This window comes from Symsagittifera roscoffensis, chromosome 9 (assembly GCF_963678635.1).
Source record: "Symsagittifera roscoffensis chromosome 9, txSymRosc1.1, whole genome shotgun sequence".
NCBI lineage: Eukaryota > Metazoa > Xenacoelomorpha > Acoela > Convolutidae > Symsagittifera > Symsagittifera roscoffensis.
This window is the reverse complement of record NC_087070.1, coordinates 24,822,225-24,841,815: the sequence shown is the minus strand read 5'-3', so window position 1 is coordinate 24,841,815 and position 19,591 is coordinate 24,822,225. Positions and strand designations below refer to the sequence as shown.

The window sequence follows — 19,591 nt, the reverse complement described above, 5'->3', positions numbered from 1 at the left end:
ACAAAAAAACTGTGCCGGATTAGAATCATTGACTTTGTATTCATAGGAAGGTAAGCGACCTTTTTGTTACTTGCACAAATTAACGTCTGACTTTTTATTTCATATGATCCAAATTCAAGTGACTGTATAAAATTAGTTCATAACCCAAAAAAAAGTATATATTCCGGTTTGATAACATTTGCTAATCGCAAGCGTAAAAACTCAATAGTTCTCGTGACCACAAACAGGCTGCTTTGAGCAATTTATGACAGCTAAAAAATGCTCGATTCTGATTGTTGAAAATTTTAACGTAGAACCAAATTAACATCCTTCCCCCAAACGGCTTTGAGTGGGGCGGATATTAACTTGGTCTTAGAAAAGCCGCTGACTGCGTATGAGTATTGCTCCGGAATTTTTTTGAATTGACAAGCAAGTAGGTTTGAACCAGACTAAAGTGCGGAAGGTTTGACTAATATTTTGATAAATTGTTTCAATACGGAAATTATTTATGCTTGGCAAGTTATCCGGATCTTGCTAAATATTTCTCCCAATGGTACCTTGTGACGAATATCCCCCCCCCCCCCAAAAAGAATTTAACGGTTAAGCAAATACGAAGAATTATGTACCTTGTTATTTATCTCCACCCCCTTTAAAATTTGATATTATCGCCTTGAAATTTGCAGGTTGTCAATAATTCACTTAACCAAAAAATCATTCGTACCAACTAATAGCCAGTCGGAACAATCAAGATTTAGCCCTGATACGAGCACTCTTGTTCTTCAATATGCGCAAAATCACTTTTGCATGATTTATTAGACCATTAATTCTTTTTGACTGTTTTGTCTGTCTCGACCAAAAAAGCTGAGCGTATGGATTCTACGCAAGCTAAGTTGTGGCTGTGATTGACGTAGAGCTCGACTATATTTACGACCAAATTGTCAACTGCGCTTAGCTTACATTTTTATCTTGGTTACCGTTTGTGTGGCGCAAATATTTAATATTTTTGCAATTTTATACGCGATTCATCATTGACTGCTAGCTTGGTTATGCAGTGTATTTGCGCATTTTAAAAATTCACTGACTGCAAGTATTGAGAATGTTTTAAGGCAGTTAATAATCCAATTTTTAAAATTTTTTGCTGTTTCATTTTTCGATCAATTTTCATCAAGATAGTTTTAATGTCCAATTTTTGAAAAGAACCCAGAAATCTTTTTTTGTTTTCTTTTGACAAAGAACATGTGGATAAACTTTAGTTTTTCCTTAGGATGAAATTGAAAAGTAATTTGTGATAGCATTTAAATAAACTTGACAGTAAACAAACCTAACAAGACTGCTCGTATCAGGGCGAAGCCCTGAATGTTCTGATTGCCTTTTAATGTTTATGGAGCAGTAATAACCTATAAAAAAATTAAATATATATTAAAACTAAAGGAAACATTTTTTTTTTAATTTGAAATTTTTTATGAAAATCATCCCCCCACACGCCATATAAAGTACAAAAGGATAAATTTCGCTTCTTGTAACAAATCAATTATGGCGAATAAGCTTCTTTCAACCAATTTGGAACAATTTCTAAGACGGATTAACTTTCCGCTTACGCGTTATTGGCGCGAAATATATCGCGCGTTAATTGTCCCAAATTGGCCAAAATGGCAATCTTTAAACCCCCATAACTTTACGAAAAATGATAACAGGTGAAATATCTTTTCAAATTTAAGCTCAGGACAACAATAATTTTTGAATGATATAAAAAAGTTCCGTCAAAGTTGGCTAGTTAAAAAGTCGAAATTTGTCTGAAGAAAAAAAAAACCCACCCGAGCACAAATATTCCGTTACTTTCGTATCGAAAATCGGAACAATAATATTTAACAGTTCTGCTTGTAGATAAACATTTGCAGACATTCGATTCAGGTCTTTTTTTTGCAGAACAAAAACTTCTCTAAATATAAACGGCAAAAAAAATCTGGATATTTTAAAAACTCAGAACGCAAATTTGGCCGTACATTTGGATTTCTTCAAAAAAATTTCAATATTAATTTGTTTTGTTGATCATGAGAATATTGAATCATTTATAGTTACTTTGAGAAGCCTGATTAATTTATTAGTTAATTCTATTTTTTTTTTCGAATTTGTTTTTATATACGGTAAATTAACTTGTCATTTTTTCTTATCGCTAAAATTTTAAACTCAGTTGTAATAAGTTAGTTATTCAAGAAGATTAAAATCCCAGTCAAAAAAAGATAATTTTTCTACACGACAGCTTCACATTGAAACAATGGTTTTCGCCATTTTAAAGTAGCGTTGCTTTATCATTGAGACAGTGACAGGTTTCTAGGTTAAATATAACAAAATTACCAGGGGAGGTGTATGTATAAATAGTTTTTTCATGACAGCAAACCCGGTAGACGATTCAATTATATTCAGCGCCTGCGTTTTATTTGATTTAAAACCCATTTTTTCTGACTTCAACTTGTAATAATTAATTACGAACCATCAACAGAAACTTTTAATCTGATTGTAAATTGATATCAGCAAAAAAATTAAAGCAAATGCGTATGAACGAACTATTTCAAGCAGTGAACAAATTTATCCATATTTGCAAAACTAAGATCAGAAGCAAATATAATTGATTTTAAACTGATCTCCTACTCGTTAAAATTGATTGTATGTAACCCCTTTAGACACTAAAACTGAAAATTTGGAGATTTTTCACTGTTCAGAATAATCAATTATTTTGTCTAAAAAAATATTACTTTCTCAGAAATGAGTTGAGCTGTATAAACTCTGCATGCTCTTCAAAGTAGCACATTTGAGCAAACCAATTATGACAAATCGAACAGTCATCTGAGTCATCTAACTGACAAATGATGTTGTTGCTAATGTTTCATTCAAAAATTTTAATTTCAGGCTAAGTTTACATGATATATGGGTTTCAGTTTTATTTCAATGCAGGACATTTGTATATTTGACATGATAATTTTCAAAGTTCACAAAACAGCCCACAATGTTTTTTTTAAATTAAACCTTATTGCATTCTCATAAAGTTATAGCTTACAATGCAAATTAAAAACTATTTGTTCAACAAATTTTTTTCAGTCATAACCCCTAAAAATTTGAATTTCTATTTTTTATCACAAAACAAGGATCAATTTTTTGAAAAATGCAGAGCGGACTGTTTCAAGCAGTGAACAAAATTAACCTTACCCAAATAAACAAAACTGAGATTGGAGTCAATTATAATCGAATTTTAAACCAATTTCCTACAAGGAAAAATTGATTGTAGATTGATTGAACTGAATAATTGGAAATTTTTTTACAGTTCAGAATAATCATTTATAATATCTAAAGAAACTACATTCTCAAATATAAATATTGTTGGATAAACTTTGCATGGGACCGATTTTAAGTCCCCTAAAAGCATGCAATAAAAATTTTGCTCAAATAGGCTTTTATTTTTAAAATAAATTGAGAAAGATGAAACAAAAGCATATGATTGGTTTATAAAATGTTTTTGATTTGCAAAAAAAACTTGTGTACAGCCTATTTGTAAAATTTTTGTAAAAAGTTTTCTGTCTGTAATAATCTGAAATTAATCTGTATATGTTTGGAAAAAAGTTTGCATACAAATTGTTTAACTTTTGTATAAAATCTGTATGAAAAGTGTATGTAATTTTTCTATAAATTGTAGATAGTATGTTCCAAACTCCGCATTAAAAATTGTTTTTGGTAGCTATCAAAACGGTTAATTAAAAAAAAGTAACTGATGGGTTAATTAATAAAATCGAGTATTTATAATTAAAAGTCAAGTGTTTTACAATTGCGTTTTATATGCGAGAGAATTGATTGGAAACTTTCCAATGCGGAAATCAAATAATATTTGACATTTTTCTGCTCGTAGATGAGCTATTTTGAGATAATATTTTGAAAAATTTTTTAATTTAATTTGAGAAAGTTTAAAATTAACAGCCAGATTATGATATTTTGATGGCGTTATATTTTGATGGCGAGTTGTTTTTCTTTCAGTTCATTTCTAAGCTGAAAAATTTTAGATTGAATTTGAGACATATTTGAAACATTTGTTCCACGATATGTTGATAATTTTGAAACCGGTATACTAAAAAAAACGACCATTTAAACTTAAATTGCTCTCCAGTATAAAATCACTTATGATAAGAGGTACCCAAAATGTAAAAAAGATAGCGTGCTAAACAGGAATATGCCAAACGTTACAAATAAAATTAACAACATGATTAGCATTAGTTCATTGGATTATTAGCTATTGTCATTTTGGTACAATTTACATTCAATTTTTTTTCAAAAGCAATTTAAAGTCAGCTTCGATGCAAAAATGAAAAAAAAAAGAACTCATCGAAACAAATTTTTTGAATTTGATTTAAAAAAAACAGTCAATTGTAAATAGCGGTACGGTAAAAACTAACTCAAAGTGAGTGTCAAAAAACAATCAATTGTAAAAAGTGGTTATAACAAACTCAAGGGTGAGTGTGGAAACTATCTAAAAAATGATGAAGTTGCTATTGTTTCATACTAAGTTTAGACTCCAGGCTGACTCTACAGTGATATATGAGCTTGTTTTGTTTCAATGCAATAGTTTTGTATATTTGACATGCTACTTTCCAAAGTTCACAAGGTAGTCCTCAATTTTTTTTTCAATTTCAATTTTAATTGTACTCCAATGAATTTTTAGCTAACAATGCAAGTGAAAAATTATTTTAAAAAGGTTTTTTACCCAGTTATACACCCTAAAAGATTGAACTTCTAATTTTTATCACAAAACAAAACAAAGCTGAATCAAAGCCAACAAATTTTTTAAACTTAATTGCTTAGTATATTATTATGATCAATTTATAGTTAAATGTTAAACTAAAAAATAACTCTTTCCAAATTTTTTTTCCATTTTTTACAAGTACAAAATTTGTTCAAAACTAATCAATCTGTTGATTTTGAGGCTGAAAACATTGATATGGAAATGAACAAGACCAATCATCGAAACTTTCATGAGCACCAAAATAATGGCCTCATACTCAATAGTTGCCTCATACTCGATAGTTGCCTCATATTCAATAGTTGCCTCACATTCAATCGTTGAAATTTACAAAATCTCAAAATAATTGCCTCATGATGATTTTTGAATAGAGAAGCCAAGTAAAACTGTTTTGATTTTTTTACTCTAAAGCTTTCCCAAAACATCATAGGCAATTTTTGGTCTGATTTTCTCTAGAATGTTAAAAATGAATGATTGACATTTTTGACGGATATCGTAGAGTGAAGGCTTTAAAAAATCCAACAAAACGTTACTTTGAGCAGCAAGTCGAGAAAGCAGGGCTCTTCGAGCAACCCAATTTTGAAATAGCGAACAGTCAGCTAACTGGAAGTTAAAATGAATATTGGCTAAACTTTTGAAAGTAGTAATGTGGGTTAACTCTATTAGCTCCAACGGCATTGGTAAGAAGCGAAAGCTAGCTCAATTGCGCTCCGCTTCTCTCACATTCAGGTAGGACTAATAGTTCTTTTAACTTGAACCAGAGTTGACCGCTATTCAGAATGTTTTGTCATTGTAATTCTTAATCGTGCTTGAATCATTATGTGAATCTATTTTGTGCGTGCTTTTAGAATGCAGCACCCGGATGATGCTATCAATAAAGAACCATTTTCACATACTACTAGCAAAACTTTTTTTATGCGCTCTTTCCATACACATTCTAACATTTGTGGCTGACATCGATACGTTTAGTTTGCAATGAATTCAACAATTGTAAACACAAGGACGAAGCTGTAGCTTTGCAACCACAAACGTGAAAGCGGTAAGAGATCTTGCAGCTATGAAATGCATAAAAACACAATTTTTTCAGGTTAACATTGGAATTTAATTAAACATGACTGCTCGAATTTGGGCGCAGCCCTGACAGTTCCGACTGCCTTTTAAGGTCTATGGAGCAGTAGTAACATGAAAAAATTAAATGTAATTAAATAAAACTAATTTATTTTTTCAAATTGAGATTTTTTTTGTGAAAATCATCCCCCACACGCCATATTAAGAACAAGGTGATAGATTTTGCTCCTTTTAACAAATCAATTAGGGCATATAAGCTTCGTTGAACCAATTTGGAACGATATCTATGATGGATTAAATATCTGCTTACGCGTTAATAGCGCGAAACATATCGCGCGTTAATTGTCCCAAACTGGCCAAAATGGCAATCTTTAAGCCCCATAACTTTACAAAAAATGATCACAGGTGAAATTTATTTTCAAACTTAAGCTCAGGACAATAGCTTCTAAATGATAAGAAAAAAATTCCGTCAAAAATGGCTAATTAAAAAGTCGAAATTTGTCTGAAGAAAAAATAAACCCACCCGAGCACAAATATTCTGTTACTATTGTTACGAAAGTCGGAACAACAAAAAACACAATACTTTGGATGCAATAAATCGGTGTGCTAAGCCAAAATTTGTATCAATTATGCATTTCAAAAAACTCGCGAAATATACTGTGTTGTATAATATCTGAAAAGAAGATTTTATTTTTGTACTGTAGTGTGAAGCAAATATCTTCTTTTTCTTTTCAATTCATGAATTTAAAAATCATCAACTGTGTTAACACATTAAAAATCGAATGTCAAAGCACGCGGCACTATACTGCTAATGCTGCCTACTGAGACCAAGGCAACAAAAGTAGCCTAAAAGTAACCGTTTCCTAAAACCAATTTAATGAAGCACTTTTATCCGTGACATAGGTTGAAAAAAAGAGCTCTTTTCCACTTCTCTCACATTCGAATTTCAAATTTTTAAAACTAAATTACCGTTGTCATAAGGCAAGAAAATTTTGCATAAAGAACAAATCAACAATTGTGAACAAATTTGCTCTTCATACATTACATCGCAATATCACGCATTTAGCCGTTATAACGCGTAAAACGACATGAAAAAAAATAGAAAACTTAAAATGTGGAGGGAGGGGTGAAAAAAGCCAAAAAAGTTGCGTCGTACTATCACACTACACTCTGATTGTGTAAGTGTAAAAAGCGTTTGAAGAATTTGATGAAATTGTTGATTAGACTTTTTCATAGGCAATTTTTTTTTGAAACTGTAGTTTCACGTAGCCGAATGTTTCTTTGAACAAAAGATAAATTATTGATGGTTAGATGAAAATGTGGCGTGCCAGAATAAAATGAAAACGAACTACCAAGTAAACGAGACAGTGATGGGTAGGACAGACATGAAATAATCCTAGATCCTCCTCTTTTACTGGGAATAAATTTTCACCCAATATCCTCAGCTGTATTTTTCTCGAAATTTCCAATTTTCTTCATTGAAAGCGTAATTAGGCTTCCCTTAGAAAAATGGAAGTAAACATTTTGACGGCTATGCGATATTTTGTCGGTCAACCATCTTAAAAGTTTTAAAAAATTGCCCGAAGTCTTAAATTTGCGCCTCAGTTTACACATTAGAACAAATTTTATTATTCTAACAGTTTGGTAGACGTTCAGGCATAACTTATAATAGGAGTATTAAATATTTTTCCACTATCTTGAACTGTTTTCGGAAAATTTCAATTCAGCCGATTTGCTAAGTCAAACTCGACGTACCACCAAAAACCAAGCTTCCGAATTGAAAAAACTGCGAATTAATATATGAATTCAAGTTATAATATCATGTGCATGTACATCATCAATTTCAAGGGACGAAGAGTCAAGCGACCAATCGCCAGAAGAGTCTGATCCGAATTGGTGAGTTGTGAACTTCAGTTTTAGTCCGATGAGGACAAGCAAGCCAATGAGGAGCAGTGCGGCTAGTATGATGTAAGAGAAGCCACTGAACCACTCGATAGTGCTGGGGTAGATTGCACTGAAGAAAGAACCACCTCCTACTGGTTGCAGAGATGGGCATTACATTGATTTCAATCGAAGATTACTTATTATTTTGCAATTAAATTCTTTATAACCTAACTTGGTCACAGAGGCGAAGCAGAGCTTCGCACCACTTGCGATACAGCACAAGCATACAAAACTTACAAACAAACAAAACTTACGAAGCGGTAACAAAGACGATAACTTATTAGAAGACATCCATCGAATTTTAAAAAATTGTTTTCAAAATTTCACTGAATATCAAATTACCCTCTCAAAAAGCTCAAACTCATAGGAAACTTGTTTCGCTCTTCTCGCGATGCAATATGATGGGACTATGCAGATTATTCATTAAAAATTTTCAAAATAAAACAAAAAATCCACAAAAAAAACGTATAACTCAATTACCCCTGCCAATGGGGATTTAGAAATGGCATTAGAATTTTCAAAGAAAGCTGATCCTTCAAAAAGAGTATGGGACCACGAGAACTATGGAGACAAAAAACAAAGACAATAGACCGAAAAAGTAGAAAAAATCAAGTTTGCAAAAAAACAGGTCCCAACCGAGCCAGGTTCGAACTACAAGCTTTTCGCATCTCGAGCAGGGTTTCTACATCTACGTCAGATGCTCTGGATAGCGGAAAGAATTTTAATTTTATTGCAGGCAGAAGAGAAAAGGATAGCCACAACAAAAGAAAAAACCACAACTAAAACTACACGATTTTGTCGGGAATGATGCTCTATTCGCGGAACACTCGTCCAGAAACTTAACTGACGGCGTTTAATAAAAATCCAAGATCTTTTATCGAGCGGCAAGAGGACAGACAAAACTTAGGTAAATACCCGTAGAACCGAAAACCAAATGGTTACCATGAAAAACTTTGAACTATAATTTCGATTTTAAGATGTTTTGCATTTTGTGCAATTCAGAAAAAAGCTTGATAATTTTTTTTCCGTCAAAACGACACAAAATCATGTAAAGAACAGATGAAAAATAAAGCCGAAACCAATTGGACAGAATAAAGATTTTGCGCAAAAATTTTGCGCGAAAATAATGAAAAGGACAATGAAAGAATATTTCCCGTTTGAAAAAAAAACAGTTTATGTCAGATTTGAACCCAAGACCTTTGCTGTCTTAAGCGTATTCGTTACCTCCGGAGTCAGTGTGCAGAACACGCAAATAATTTTGAATTCATTACGAATTGAACCTACCATTTACCATTTTAAATTTATACAATTCTGTGATCAAAATTATTCACGGGAAAAAATTCTAGTACCTGATTGCAATACCCTTGCTTATGGCAAGTGTAAAAAACAATCTGGCTAAGAAACAAGTTCAATGAGCATATGAAATATGGCAGCGTGCAGTTTAAATCACGTATTAAGCAATTTTTCAACATTGTAATAAAAAAAATCTAAAATAGTTGGAAAAAAGAGAGAAGTTATTTTAACCAATATTCTTAATATCCAAAATTGGTGATATTCAATTCAAAATCTGAGGTTTTTTTTAAAGCTCTTCAAACGTTATCCATCAAAAAGAATTTCAATTTGATTAGTTCCCCATTCGCTTTATAATTCATTACTTAGTATTTTGAACTTCTGCTTTTTAAATGCCCATCACTGTCCTATATTTATGATGCACTCAGCGAGTGCGAGGAGAGAGAAGACGGAGCTGACTTGGTGGGGGGCCACAGTCTTACTAATTACTGATCGACAGCTGGGTGCCACCATACTGGCCAATAGAGCGAACAAGGGTACGAAGAACAGCATGAACTGAGTGCGGCAGAAACCTGTTGGTATGAGATGTTATAACAAAAAGTATATTTAGAGTGCGGTCTGTAAGTAGACAACTGCGTATTCATACTCGTCGGTAAGTAGAAAAATTCTATATTAACCAATCAGAATAAAGAAGAGCAAGCAAAAATCGAAAACAAACAATCGTCAATTATTATTTTTTTTTGGTCCTTTGCTTTCTGGTCTCGATTCTGATTGGTTAAAATAGAATTTGACTACCCATTGACGAGTATAATTACGCGGCTGTCTACTTAATGTTAAGTAACCGTAATTAGTTATCATATGTTCATGTTTATAGGTCACATATATTTGCATATTTGATATACGAGCAGTCTTGTTTCGTTAACCGATATTTGAAACTCTCCGAAAGCAGATATTCAGACTACAAACTTCTTCTTAAATCATTATCAAATTTATTTCTGGATAGCTCAATATTTAGAGATAGTTCATGGCGTTTGGTAATTCTGTTTTGTTTAGATATGAAATGTATATTTCATCCAATGCCACAAATTGCATTAAAATCAAAGTGTAAAAAAGTTATATGGAGACAATTAGGTTTTGAAACAAAGATAATCTTGCAAAACCGCAGTTCTGCACATATAACTATCCTAATATAGAAAAATTACGTATTATACCATTGTAAATGTTCACCAACCTGTGTACAGTTCCATGGCTGCGCGCAAACACATTCCAACTATAGCGTAAAACAAATCAGAAAAGGGTAGGTACGATGAGCTTAGAGGCAGAATGATCAAAGAGCCGACACACCCCGCCAGTGTCTTGGCTCCCATGAAGTAACTGTAATCTGATTGGCTCAGGTTAATCGGGTCACTCTTCGTGTACAGGTAGGATACAGAAGCCTCAGCTACTCCCGAGAGGTCGCACAGAACGACGATCAAACCGAGAAGCACGACAATGATGGCTTTGGTCGGGTCTCTTGTAGGCCCAAAACACAGCTGCAGACTTCTACAGTTTGAATTGAGATTACAAGTTCCGCTGCAACACGTTGCAAGTTCTGGACTCTCTTGAAGCCTGGTGTACGTTGCAGATTCCCTCAGAAGAGTCACATTTGTCAACGATGGTACCCATACGATTGCATAAATTATACAGAAAAAGTATAAGGCTGCGTTGATAATCCAGACATAGGAGAAACCGAAATTATCGATTATCGGTCCACAGCCTACAAGTCCGAGGAGCAAGCCCAAACTGCCGCATGCTTCTCCTTTAGAGATGTTGGCTGTTCTTCCAGCCTGTGAAGACTTGAGGGCCAAGTAACTGTACCCGAGGGCGAAACTGCACAAGTAACCTCCGCCCATGCCCTGAAAGCAAAAAGATGAATTATTTAACCATGATCATCATCATAAATATATAAAACTGAATGAGCTGAGATTATGAACATCAGATTATCCTATGATCATCGTCAGCAACAGGAACTAAAATTTGAATTCATTCACCATCGTTACCTGAGATTGCAGTCCTCTCGGTTTCTATGAATAATGAATCAAAGTTTCTGAATCCTCTCATTTGTGTTTGAATACTTTTCATCTTTTTGCGGCTCATAGACATTTTTGCAGTTAAACATTCATGCTTTATATATGTAAAACGTAAACTATAAACTAGCCTGTAGTAGATTGCCAATCATGAGGGGCCAAATAGGCCAAGTGTCGAACAGAGCAAAGAGGAGATAGACAATCGTAGCGAGCAGACAGAACAGAGGAGGGATAGGCAGGAGGCCTTTGAGATTGAGACGACTGCCTAGATTACCAAGTGATCTTTTCTGTCATACGCTTCAAAGTTGGTGCACAAAAAGATTTAATAAAAAGCGACGCTGCAATTTGCAAACACTAGCAAAAGCACGGCAAATGGAGCTCTAAGCCACAAAAATTAGTCAACAAAAATCAGCTGCTGAAGAAGTCGGGAAAGCGGGGGATCGAACTCCGTACAGTTGAGTGAATATCCTAAGTTGTTTGAATAACGCAAAAACAATTTTGAACAAAAATCTGCGACAAAATATGTGACTAAAAATGAAAACAGATCTGTTACTATAATTCAAGCTTTGTTTGTGTAAAAAAAACATCGACATGCTGCAAGACTTCTGCGTGAGAGTAACTTCATGATTCGAACCCCCATCTGCTGCATTGTATGCCCACAGTTTACCATAACAACAATGCTGATCATACAATTAGACATTTTCTTTTGCTTAATTGAAAAGTAGGAGGCAGCAACGGATGCGCATTAATTAACTCGACAGAGTTCATGCAAATGCAGCATAAACTTTCCATAAAACTATGTAATGAAATAAGCAGTTTCGGAGTCAAAAGGGACATCGTAACTTAATGCAAAATTTAAGCAAACATAAAATTTTGTAGAAAAAAATCATCAATGATAATATAACAAGAGTGCTCGTATCGAGGCACATCCTTAAATTAAAAAAACCAATTAGCTTATTGCCTCAATTCAATTTGGAACGATTTTGTAGTGCGGGACAATTCTCCGCGTGTAGTGGTGTGCACACCTGGCTGGGCCCATGCGGATCAAGGGATCGCTCCCCCAAAGGAGCACAGAGTTTTGTGAATTTGGTCTGGAAAAAAACCCCGAGCATATATATTCCTTATTTCTTCAAAATCGTAACAATAAGTTGTTTGCAATGTACATTCAATCAATTTGCATCATTGATATATTATCTTGATTCCTGCGCATAATTGATCAATTACTAAAATGAAATTTTACAACTTTGTACAATCGTAAAATGAAGTTAACAAACTTGCAACTTGGAACTTGAATTTGATATTCAAAGCCGCTTTGAATTCATAGCACAAAAGCTGTTTAGAAGTTTTAAACAATATTGAGACTGAAAAAAAAACATTTTGTTTCCTCTTGCATGCACCGCTATCTCTCAAATTGAAAATGCTTCGTTCAGATCTGAATGCACCGCTATCTCTCAAATTGAAAATGCTTCGCTCAGATCTGTTACTATAATTCAAGCTTTGTTTGTGTAAAAAAAACATCGACATGCTGCAAGACTTCTGCGTGAGAGTAACTTCATGATTCGAACCCCCATCTGCTGCATTGTATGCCCACAGTTTACCATAACAACAATGCTGATCATACAATTAGACATTTTCTTTTGCTTAATTGAAAAGTAGGAGGCAGCAACGGATGCGCATTAATTAACTCGACAGAGTTCATGCAAATGCAGCATAAACTTTCCATAAAATTATGTAATGAAATAAGCAGTTTCGGAGTCAAAAGGGACATCGTAACTTAATGCAAAATTTAAGCAAACATAAAATTTTGTAGAAAAAAATCATCAATGATAATATAACAAGAGTGCTCGTATCGAGGCACATCCTTAAATTAAAAAAACCAATTAGCTTATTGCCTCAATTCAATTTGGAACGATTTTGTAGTGCGGGACAATTCTCCGCGTGTAGTGGTGTGCACACCCGGCTGGGCCCATGCGGATCAAGGGATTGCTCCCCCAAAGGAGCACAGAGTTTTGTGAATTTGGTCTGGAAAAAAAACCCCGAGTATATATATTCTTTATTTCTTCAAAATCGTAACAATAAGTTGTTTGCAATGTACATTCAATCAATTTGCATCATTGATATATTATCTTGATTCCTGCGCATAATTGATCAATTACTAAAATGAACTTTAACAAGTTTGTACAATCGTAAAATGAAGTTAACAAACTTGCAACTTGGAACTTGAATTTGATATTCAAAGCCGCTTTGAATTCATAGCACAAAAGCTGTTTAGAATTTTTAAAGAATATTGAGACTGAAAAAAAAAACATTTTGTTTCCTCTTGAATGCACCGCTATCTCTCAAATTGAAAATGCTGCGTTCAGATCTGAATGCACCGCTATCTCTCAAATTGAAAATGCTTCGCTCAGATCTGTTACTATAATTCAAGCTTTGTTTGTGTAAAAAAAAACATCGACATGCTGCAAGACTTCTGCGTGAGAGTAACTTCATGATTCGAACCCCCATCTGCTGCATTGTATGCCCACAGTTTACCATAACAACAATGCTGATCATACAATTAGACATTTTCTTTTGCTTAATTGAAAAGTAGGAGGCAGCAACGGATGCGCATTAATTAACTCGACAGAGTTCATGCAAATGCAGCATAAACGTTCCATAAAACTATGTAATGAAATAAGCAGTTTCGGAGTCAAAAGGGATATCGTAACTTAACGCAAAATTTAAGCAAACATAAAATTTTGTAGAAAAAAATCATCAATGATAATATAACAAGAGTGCTCGTATCGAGGCACATCCTTAAATTAAAAAAACCAATTAGCTTATTGCCTCAATTCAATTTGGAACGATTTTGTAGTGCGGGACAATTCTCCGCGTGTAGTAGTGTGCACACCCGGCTGGGCCCATGCGGATCAAGAGATTGCTCTCCCAAAGGAGCACAGAGTTTTGTGAATTTGGTCTGGAAAAAAAACCCCGAGCATATATATTCCTTATTTCTTCAAAATCGTAACAATAAGTTGTTTTCAATGTACATTCAATCAATTTGCATCATTGATATATTATCTTGATTCCTGCGCATAATTGATCAATTACTAAAATGAACTTTTACAACTTTGTACAATCGTAAAATGAAGTTAACAAACTTGCAACTTGGAACTTGAATTTGATATTCAAAGCCGCTTTGAATTCATAGCACAAAAGCTGTTTAGAAGTTTTAAACAATATTGAGACTGAAAAAAAAAACATTTTGTTTCCTCTTGAATGCACCGGTATCTCTCAAATTGAAAATGCTTCGTTCAGATCTGAATGCACCGCTATCTCTCAAATTGAAAATGCTTCGCTCAGATCTGTTACTATAATTCAAGCTTTGTTTGTGTAAAAAAAACATCGACATGCTGCAAGACTTCTGCGTGAGAGTAACTTCATGATTCGAACCCCCATCTGCTGCATTGTATGCCCACAGTTTACCATAACAACAATGCTGATCATACAATTAGACATTTTCTTTTGCTTAATTGAAAAGTAGGAGGCAGCAACGGATGCGCATTAATTAACTCGACAGAGTTCATGCAAATGCAGAATAAACTTTCCATAAAACTATGTAATGAAATAAGCAGTTTCGGAGTCAAAAGGGACATCGTAACTTAACGCAAAATTTAAGCAAACATAAAATTTTGTAGAAAAAAATCATCAATGATAATATAACAAGAGTGCTCGTATCGAGGCACATCCTTAAATTAAAAAAACCAATTAGCTTATTGCCTCAATTCAATTTGGAACGATTTTGTAGTGCGGGACAATTCTCCGCGTGTAGTGGTGTGCACACCCGGCTGGGCCCATGCGGATCAAGGGATCGCTCCCCCAAAGGAGCACAGAGTTTTGTGAATTTGGTCTGGAAAAAAAACCCCGAGCATATATATTCCTTATTTCTTCAAAATCGTAACAATAAGTTGTTTGCAATGTACATTCAATCAATTTGCATCATTGATATATTATCTTGATTCCTGTGCATAATTGATCAATTACTAAAATGAACTTTTACAACTTTGTACAATCGTAAAATGAAGTTATTGAGACTGAAAAAAAAAAACATTTTGTTTCCTCTTGAATGCACCGCTATCTCTCAAATTGAAAATGATTCGTTCAAAAAATTGTTCAGTTCAATTCATTATGGTTGCTTTTTTCCTTGAATTTTTTTTCGTAATAACTTTATACACAGAGGCCAAGCTTCGCTTCGTAAACACTTGTGAGAACACGACAAAAAGCAGCTCTATAAAGTACAAAAAGGAAAATAAGAAATAAGCCTCAAACCTGCGACCTAGAGATTGAGAATCTCACAAACTAACCACTCAGCCACGGACACCAAATAGGCATCAAACACAAACTACAAGTAAATCAGAGAACAGATGCCATGCAATTTTCAATGCTACAAAGAAATTTCCCATTTTAATGCATTTTTTTAATGCATTTTTAATTTTAATGCATTTTTTTGCGAGTTAGATGAAGACTGTATTGCAACTGGGTTTAACAGTACCACTGGAAACTTGCACTAATTGCTAAATTTGAAAAAAAAACTGTCATTTTTAATTATAATCATGAGCAGTATCTGGATGAAACCCTCAGTAAATCGAAGCCTTAGCCGCCCAAAAAATCAGTGATTTGCATCAATTTTGTATTCATCCTAAGTTTTTGTAGGAGCCTTTTTGAAGTCTCTCAAGAGCTTCTAACAGAAAAGACCAGCCTAGGTTGCCACAGAGAACAAGGGTGACCAACTGGGGCGAGTAGAAGAGCACATTGAGGATGAGGTTCCAGTAGGACACCATTTTCTTCACTTCCGAGTCCTGGTGAGAGGTGAGGTTATCACACTTGTGCGAAATATTGTACACCCAAGGGTATTGGTCTCGACACACTCGCTCGTAGATGAGACCCTGAAAAAGTAGAAGTTTTCTGGCTTTTTTGCACGTGGTGGGTGGGGGTGTTTCTAAACAGGCCGTGAGCGTCTTCAAGACGTGCTTCGTAATATTTTCGAGAAAAAAAACGTTTGCTCTTGATAATTTACACTCAAAAACCTGGTATAACTTATTTTGGCAACTAATTTTTGCTTAAGGTTTCGATTTGGTGTATGGGTAATCGTTTCAAAGAATGTTCCCGTTAAAAACCTCGTATTTTCTAAGTTTTTCATTTCTTGATATTTTTGATAATTCCGTTTAAAAGAAAATTTCGGAGCAAATCTAATGAAGAAACGTTTTCCAGATTTCCTTTTGTTTTCATCCACTTGAAGTACTTCAAGTAAATTTTAAGTTGTCTGGCGGGACCACACTTCTAGATGAGCTTTTGAATGGGACTCATCAAAAGCGACGGGAGCACACTTACTTCTACACGAGTACCGGTGCATGTTTTGCCACTTTACTATCATTCTCTCTCTCTCTCACTCCACGTTGTTTCATATATTTAAAAAGAATAGTTACTTGCTGTGACGGGTAGTTCATGTTGGAGGCAAGGCACATGAGAATCATGTATAGCTCCACCGACACAGCCGATCGCATCCTGTCCAGAATGGACTCGGAGGAGACATCTCTCCCGCCACTTCCAGTACGCTCATTCATCACACCCGACCGCAACGATAAGCTGCCTTTATAAATATCTCAAGCTAAGATTTCATGAAATCGAGAACAGACGGTTGCCTTTCAAGAAGTACAGAAGGTTCCGACCAGTTACCTTTGTCAAAACATTTTTTTCCTATTTGAGTAGGTTTAAGTAGCAGTTAATTTTTTTCAAATTGATTTTAACTTTAAAATGAAGCAAAACAATAACATTTTAGTCACTTTAGCAACGAGACCAAACAATGTAAAAAAAATGCATATTGATTTTTTCGACACCAATGAAAATTTTCGGAGTGTTTCATTGATACTGGATGAAAAGGACTGAAATGAGATGATGCGTTATATCGCCCTGCCAAAATTGAAGTTTATTTATGGTACGTTCATTTGCGATGAAATGAAACAACCCAATACAAGGTTCAGCCTCAAAATCTTTGGGCAGAAATATAACATTTTGATCATTTTTGAATAATTTCCTCGGTGTCGAGATAATTCAGGCTGAATATTGCAGAAACGATTCACAAATGAAATATAAGGTCTAAATTAAGTCTCACCAGTAGTTCAGAAATCCGATCCAAGCTGAGATTTCACTTCTATGCAAGTCGTTCAGTACAAGCTTGTTCTCTTGACGAGAAAGTTTCGTTTGGTATTATTGCATTTGTAAGCAAACAATCAAGATTTTCAGCAGGTTTAATCAATTTGATGAAGTCTCAGTCAGAATAAAGCCGCAAACAGAAGTTCATCCAGTTGACATAATCAAATATTCTTCTGTGAACAATTGAGTCAGCATAGTAGTCTACATATAACAACTCAATTATCAAAAAACTCTGAAATAACTTTGGTGATTTATAACTTATAATGAGAAATGTTTCAGTAGCAGTACGTTTGTGTCGCAAAACGATCATATTTCATTACAATTTCTCAGAAAAACAGTTCATTAAAGAATTTTCCAAAAAAAAGGATAAAAATTTGCATTTTTCTTGGATACTTTCGGCTATCACGTCAACATACTCCCTGATTATGCCCGCTGTCTTCAAAAAATTTAAATTGCCAACAATATTCAACAAGGATAGTCGCATACTGTGCAAGTAGCACAGAATGTTCCGACGATGGTCTTAAAGAATACAACAAAATTTTTTTCCAAATTAGTGTCGTTTTTTTTTCTGATTAGTGCGATAAAAAGATCTGAACCAAAAAATAGCGCTTGGGCATATTCGAAAGCCATAGTAAAATAAGCAAATTGGAAAATAATTTTGAAAAACGACTACAGAAACAAAAATAAACAAGCAAAAAATTTGTTTCCAGTTTTTTTTAACTTTTGATTCCAAAAAGTCGCTAAAAATCTCAAAAACAAACTAATTTTACTCAAGTAAACTAAATTTTTATCGTCTAAATTAAGCTATTGTAAGCTTTTAAGCTATTAAAAGCCTGTTCGCCCGCTCTAATCGCTCGAAATTAGACGAAAAATTAAAAAATTCGAACCTGTTTTTCTGGACACTGGGGAGTTTTTTTGAAAATTCGAATCACGACTGAAATTGCTTTAATATGCTACACCACTCAACTCACTTCGATGGTTATTTTGGCACCTGATTTTTCGAAACAATTTAAAACAAACACGGATTCAAATTTCCTCCCCATTTTTCAAATGGTCAGAACCAGGGTGACCACTTTTTTGAGAGAAAAATAGTCACAATGACAATTTTCGAAGTTTTTGTCGACCTTTTTTTTAGGTCGGCCAAATTAATTTTTCAAGCTCTGCCAAAGGACTAAAAAGTCCCTGTTTTGGCCAAAATTTTCAGGCATAATTTTGAATAAACAGGCTGAAAATTTTTTAGGCACTTTTTGAAAAATTTTGAAAAATATTGCGTTTTTTCGGTGCGCGCTTCCCCTCAACGTTAGTATATATTGGTGCCCAAGGCTCCTTTAGAAAAATTCGAGGGTCTGTCACCAAAAACCGTTGTAAATAGTGACTTTTAGTGACCATTGAAAAAATAGTGACCAATAGTGACTGGTCACTAAAATAATGACCAAGTGGTCACCCTGGTCAGAACAAAAAAGATTTGTACACTGCTAACTTTTGAAAATTGTTTGCATCTTTAATTTTCTGCTTTTTGTAGGAGGCGCTTAATTTTTGATAATCAATCGATTTTAAGAAAAAAAGATTATTTTGATTTTTATGCAACAAGAAGTTCAGATTTGCTGCAATTGCAAAAAAACTAACAAGGGTCTCAATATAAAGCTGGAGTTACAAGTTTGATATTTTTTTGACAATTGTGCATTACCTTTTGCATCAGTGCAATGCTCAAACTAGAAATAATCTTGTACTGATGCAAAAGGTAGTGCGCAATTTTCAAAAAAATCTCATAACTTGATGCAATATTTTTAAAAATTTGCATCCCTACGTAATAAACGCTTTTGCAAGAGAGATCCTTATCATATCTCATTTGATTTCTGAACTAATTTCGTATTTTCAGAATTGGCATGGCTGTTTATAGGAAATTGAATGAAGTCCAAACAAAGGGTCAAATTACCAAATAATGGATGTTTCCCGAAGTACATAGCGGATTTCATAAATCAAAAGGTGATACGCCTGCAAATTGGTCTTTCGATTGAGTCGTTTACCTCAAATTTGGTTCGTAGTTTTCGAGATAATCCAAAAAGTTTCCGAAAAAACAGGATTATTTCAACAGAGGGCTTTTCTGATTCAAAATTGCTTTTCCAAAAAAAATTAGGGCAAAACCGCTTATGCAGAGAAAATTGTTACCACTGGCTCTTTTGATTGAACCGTTTATCTCAAATTTCGCAAGGTGATTTTCGAAAAAAGACCTAGTTCCCAAAAAACGAGCGAAACTTCAAAATTTTGA

At 34.1% G+C, this 19,591-nt stretch overlaps 1 protein-coding gene across 1 annotated transcript; it reads right to left on the bottom strand.

The window, feature by feature from the left end:
- Positions 1 to 9,451: 9,451 nt before the first annotated feature.
- LOC134854524 (uncharacterized) lies at positions 9,452 to 17,551 on the bottom strand. Its single transcript, XM_063870820.1, has 6 exons — positions 17,282 to 17,551; positions 16,596 to 16,759; positions 15,865 to 16,055; positions 11,262 to 11,391; positions 10,296 to 10,959; positions 9,452 to 9,636 (listed from the first exon to the last, which is right to left on the bottom strand). Exons 2-6 carry the CDS (start codon positions 16,731 to 16,733, stop codon positions 9,464 to 9,466), a joined length of 1,296 nt encoding a protein of 431 aa, XP_063726890.1. The 5' UTR covers positions 16,734 to 16,759; positions 17,282 to 17,551; the 3' UTR covers positions 9,452 to 9,463.
- Positions 17,552 to 19,591: the final 2,040 nt, after the last annotated feature.